Here is a 6038-nt window from a genome sequence, read left to right as displayed (position 1 = left end):
TTACGACAATAACATCTGGATGCAGCTGTGAATTTCCAAAAGCATGTTCTCCGTGCTATAAAACGTGCTCAAACCCTTGGTGTAAAATGGAAAGTGCTAGCCAGCCAGCCTAAGTATGTAAACTTGATACAACGATTACACTAATCCATTAGTGCCCTAAGACACGTCCTTATTTTCAGAAGCTGTCGGAGGTCAACATGCTCATGACGTGAAACTGTCTTATTAAAATATACAGTCCTTGATTAAATCGTCTGAGTTTTTCCACTCTGAAGGAAAAGAAACTTTGAATCTATAGTCAACTCCTGACTTGAGGAACGTGCCCAATAAAATAAATAAGCAGCACAAGAACAATGTTTTTAGTTTGCAGATGTGTAAGAAGGAAATAAAAAGGCTGTTAGTAGATAAAGGCTACAGAGTGAAGCTCCAGAAGAGGAATTAGGGACTCTTTCTGATCTTGGGGTTATCCTTATCTAACCTTGTTTCTACATCAATGGGTGATCTTTACCCTTGAGTAGGATGTGTACAATCTCCTGAGGAACAGCCGTCTCCACCAACCTGTGCTGATGTCATCGGGCATCAAATGTATCCACCTGCATCAAATTTATCTGCCTCTGCTTCAAAGGAAAAACAATTGGAGCTCACAGGAGCAATCTCTTTAACCAGCGGTTTTCTGTCCCGAAGGATGGAAACTGCAAACTACCTTCACACAGTGTGAATCTCCAAATTACTCAAATCACCAGACCTTGATAAAGCAAATTATTCCCTGGACAAAGACCTAAAAACCACTGGGCAAGGACAGAAAAACTGCTACTAAACACTTCAATGGTTGTGAACCCTTTTAGATTAATAAAGAACTCATGCATTGAAAGGTGTAGATACTGGGAGAGTAAACTAAGAAGAGGCTAGTGGGAGGAACCTGTGCTATATTAAAATAAGTACTAATGTGTAAACTGTTCACTAAAGATTTTCCATAATTTATTTTGACATAAATAACAATTCAGCATGTAACTGCAGTAATTCACCTAGACAGGGGATGTGTATACTGTAAAAACACTTTCAAAGAAAAGAAAAACTTTCCAAGCGGGTAAAAATGGGTCACAATAAGCTTCTAGTAGTATTTAATAAAAAAGGCTGCAGCTTCATAATTGTGGCTTCACAGTTGTAAAAAGCATTTTGCTACACAGATTTCTTAAAATGACATTTACACAGATAACGGTGCTCAAGACCTCAGAATATTTCTGTTCTAGAGCATGAGCTAGGAGAGACTTACTCAGGAAAATAAAACATAAGTTAAAACAGTAATATACATTGTACTATCTTGTGTCAGATGTCGGTGTAATGAGGAACCAGTTTACAATACAGAAAGGTATGTTATGTTAACGTTTAATTAATTAGGAGTCTCTTATCTCAGAAAAAGGAGACAACATACGTGCAGAGAAGAGAAGCAAGTTGTTCCTTTGGACAAGCACCTGCACATTTGAGAACATGCATGTATTTTCCCTAATTGAGGAAAGTGATTTTCCAAGTGATAGTTAAATACTGATGGATACAAAGACAGCAATTCGGAAAAGATATGTATGGGGTCGACACTTTGCTACATTAAAGTGATAGACATGCAAGATTCACTATCCCCACTAAAATGCATTAAAAGCTGTGCAATAAGGTTTCTGGTTAAATATTATCTGCAGATGAGAAAGGAAACAAAGTTCGTATATTGTCCCAACCTTGTCATATAGTGCGGTTTCCAAACTATTTCCCAATAACTCAAACTGCGAATCATCTAAGGACGACCCAAAGAAAAAGAGCAATGAATGGGACCAAAAAGCCACATCTTGAAAAATGGTGACTTTATCACAAAGTCCTTGTCATCTGTTCTTCTGTGTCACTGACCATATCATATAAAAAGTGAACACAAACATTTCTCTTCTGCTCTTAAAATGGTGAGAAGACTGTATTTTTCACTTTCAGTTCATAAGGCTTACACAGAGCGCAGAAACCAAGTGATTTCAAAACCGTCTTTATTGGTTCATTCTCTTTGCAAGAGAGACACAGGTAATTAGAAAAATAAAAATAACCCTCGAGTTGTCATCCGTTCATAATAGAAAAAATTGCCATATTCAGAAAAATTACATCCTCTGGACAGGTTTAATTCCAAGAATACTGAAGCCCTTCTCCATAACAGCAGCTGTCGCCTCACACAAAAGCATTCTCCACATGTTGACCTTTACAATCTCACCTGAAAAACAAAACGAGCGGATTATGAACATAACAAGTTTATTTTCATGCCAACGATAGCACTTCTCTTGTAAATCAGTTGAACTGAAAACCATTATCAGCGAATAAAAACTTGCAGACTTAAACACAAGGAAAGTAGAATTAGTTTAGGATTACAAACACTCACCAACCCACTTTTAATTCCATAAGTTTAAAGTTACACTGATAATGTAGATGCTTGGATAATGACGCTCAGAAGCATCTCTGGTGCTTTTAGTCTCATTAGCAGTGGGAGATTTAATCTAAAATGCATTGCACAACTGTAGAACAGAACAAACCCAAGACCAGTGTGGGTGTGTAGTAAGGGAGAGTTGATGTGTAAAGTCTGTGGTATGTAGAGAACCTCCGTACTAACGCTGTCAAAGTAGGAGACACTGAACATGAAAAACCTTTGTTTACAACAGCTTAACCTACACACAACTACCCCGCTTACAATTCTACAGTGCAATGTCATGTACAGTTAACACATATTTTCTATTTTGAAGTATCAATCTACCATGGATTTACACAATTTCCACAGAAAAGAAAATAACACTCCTTTGCAAATGATATGGGCTAGAAAGTGAAGTATTCTTAAACATCATCCTTTTTACACCATGGCATACCTGTGAATATAGTCTGGATCAGGACAGTAATGCTTCACAAACATATGGGGCCATATTATACAATGTGCCCCGGGGGCTAAATGGTATTACAGAAGGAGGCAAAGACTCCTTGTGCGCCCCCTTCCGTAATACTAATAGCACTGGCAACATGTAGCGCCAGCGCTATCACGTGAAGGCGTGCCCGCATTTGCGTGGGGGTGTGGGCCCATGTAAATGGTGGAATCACTGTGCCTCTGCACTGTATTATAGACGTGGGCACAGACGCAAACAGGCCCTTTGAAGGCACACTCACTGTGTCCCACAAAAGGTGACTCACTGTCCAGTGCTCCTCTTGAAGGTTGCCCTCTGGAAGTGGAGGCAGGGGGTGGAGAGGATTGGGTGCCATTGACCCTCCCAACATCCCCCAGCAGGCAGGTGCAGTAACTCACTGCGGCCGCCTGCAGGGGGATCTCTAATCCATCTTTAATGTGTAGGCCGGTTTGCGCGTTCCCTGGGGGTAGTATATTCATTGCAATAGCGCACTGTCTCAGTTTTCGCCTTGCACACCTGTTTAAAGGTGTGCTATAAACAACTGTGCACCATTCACATACCACGGCCCATGCACTGCATCCAAGTAGCAGGCTACAGACTTCTTGCAGGTGGCTATTACTAAACAATGCGGATGCAATTGTCTTCACCTCAGTGCGGAGTGCTACGAGTATGCCCTGAAATTCCTTCTCAAACAAATGATAGCGTTTTCAAACTAATTCAACCATCCATCTTCCTAAGCTCATCTCGTTAACAGTCTAGCTCTTCATTGTATTTGGGAAGAGACAGACAGCTATATAGTTTTGTAGGAGGTTGGCTCTTTATATGGTATAGCAAAATGAAGTATACCATGCAGAGTGTCCAAGTATTCCCTTACTAGTGGACAGGGGCTTGCTCTAGGTATCCCAAGGTGCTATTCTAGGGGGAAGTGTGGCCGAGCAGTCTTAGGCTTATCAGAGAGAAGTGTTAGACATCTGCAAAATACACAGTCAATAAATGATGCACACAACTCAATAAGGAGATCCACACCAATTTATTAAAATAACAAGTATCTTTATATATATTTTGTCACCAGAATCAATACTATCAGCTAAGTATGTTTCTAGATAGAACTTCTTTAAGCTTTCAAAAGTCGGCATTTAGTATATTTTTCAGAAGCTGCAATGTTATCCTAATAGAGGAAAAACAAATACGGCACACAGGTAGAGAGCAGTGACTTACAAAACCAATCTCCTGGACTTAAGGTGAGTATTAGGCAAGGCAGCACCAGCAGGTCACCTCCAGCGGCACTAAGGTGGCCGGGTTCAGTGGGCCAATACAGCGTTGGATGCCCAATGTTAGTCTATGGGGATCTGTCTTTGTGAAAAGAGGCTGCAGGTTTGGACTGGGAGGCCAGTCAGGCTGAACCAACAGGATGGCTCAGGCCTCACAAAGCTCTGGTACGTGGGGACACCTTTGGTCCTCTGCTCCACGGGCCAGGGGCAACAGGTGCAAAGGTATCCTTAGGCGTCAGGCTTTTGTCACCAGGAGTGGTCGTGGTAGAAGGGGCATGCACACAGAGGCTGCAGGCCACGTCAAGAAGTCAATAGATGGGAAACCCAAGGTGGGCTTCAAGTCTGGAGGGGCTGAGGACCACGTGGGCACCATTGGCACACTTCAGCTCGGGCTAGGCGGCTCGGTGCAGTGGTGCTTTCCGGCATCCGGTTTTCGCAGTCTGGGAGCCTCACAGTCCTTTCTTGATAACAAGGGAGCAGTTCTGCTGTTCCCAGGGAGCTCCAGGTTCTTGGGCGAAGTGCTGGCAGTTCTCCCAGGCTTTGGAGAACACAGCAGCTGGAGGACAAGTTGTGTAAAAGGTGTAATTGTCAAAGTCAGCAGACAGGACAGCAGGGTTGGCAAGTCAGTTGCTAGTTCTTCTGTTCTTGCTTCTTGCGACTCTTCACATCCATCTTCTTCTTTCAGGTCCCCAGGATCTCATTTCCTGGTGACAGGTACTCCCCTAAATATTAGATTTAGGGGCGTAGGGTAGTAGCCAATGGGATACTTATACCTGGGGTCACTATGCAAGATGGCCGCCGAATAGGAGCTCCTCTAAAGAGCTTCTGGGTTAGGGATTACCATTTGGTATATATCCCTGTTTAACCTCGCCATTCATCTCTCTACTAAACCTAAATTCCATCGCAACTCCAGCGCAACTCACCCTGCCAAATACGGCTGATTCCTCCCCAGGATCGACTGGCTGCTGTCTCCTCTGATGTGGTAGGTGGCTGCTGGGTTCTGCAGTTGTGGAAGGGGTCTCAGTGGAGAGTTCGTCCCGACTGGTTCCTCCCTGCGATTCGGACCGGCGCCGTGGTGCAGGGGAGTGCAGTTTCCTGTGGATGTCTACCGGAGTGGGACTGGAGCAGCGTGGTCTTACACGGTCACCCGTCAAGGCCGATGCTGCGGTGGCCGGCTGCTGATTCCTGCGGCGGACGAAGGGCTGGAGCCCGAGCGACTCGATGTGGAGCTAGTCCCGACCGGCTACTGCTTGCGGTGCATGAGAGCACAGATTTCCTGCTGGCCGGGTGAGTGCTCACTGGGGACCAGAGCGGTGTAGTCCCGCACGGTCGCCCGACCAGCCGCCTGTGTTTGGCCGTGGTGCGGCTCACGCACCAATCCTCACCGATCCAACCCGGGGGCCTCCAGGACTCCCCTCTGGAGGCATCCGCCTGATGTCTTGGTCCCGAGCCTCCATCTCCTACTGAGGCCCACAGACTTCTGTGGGGTTCACGGTCCAGGAGGAGTTGAAGAAAACTCCTGGTACTGTGCCACACAGAGCCACGCCTATGTTCTTTCCTTCAAGGGGTCAAGGGGGTTTGCTCAGCCCCAAGGACTCATGGCGGTTCTAGCCTCGTGCCAGGTATAGGTGTGAATGATCTGAAGAAATGTTGCTGTGTGGAACATGTTAGACGTGCATTGCACATTTCATGATTTTACAGTGAGCTGAGAGAAGAGGCCCCTGCTTTGCGTGCTACACCCCCACCCTCCTCAGCATGGGAGTATTGGAGCTTTCACGCCCGTCATCTGGAAAGGGAGATCCATTTTCCCACAAGCCATTCCTCTTCTAACTTTACACAGGCCATTCCTCTTCTAACT

At 44.9% G+C, this 6038-nt stretch overlaps 1 protein-coding gene across 2 annotated transcripts in view; it reads right to left on the bottom strand.

Annotated features, from left to right (window-relative positions):
* Positions 1-2001: 2001 nt before the first annotated feature.
* The window catches only part of RARS1 (arginyl-tRNA synthetase 1), a 219223-nt gene continuing 215186 nt past the window's right edge, over positions 2002-6038 (bottom strand). For both annotated transcript variants that reach the window (XM_085617844.1, XM_085617845.1), the window contains exon 15: positions 2002-2236. In XM_085617844.1, coding sequence (XP_085473970.1) covers positions 2127-2236 — 110 coding nt within the window. In that variant the 3' untranslated portion in view covers positions 2002-2126. The remainder of the gene's footprint in view (positions 2237-6038) is intronic.

This window comes from Triturus cristatus, chromosome 7 (assembly GCF_964204655.1).
Source record: "Triturus cristatus chromosome 7, aTriCri1.1, whole genome shotgun sequence".
NCBI lineage: Eukaryota > Metazoa > Chordata > Amphibia > Caudata > Salamandridae > Triturus > Triturus cristatus.
This window is presented reverse-complemented; position numbering and strand designations above follow the sequence as displayed.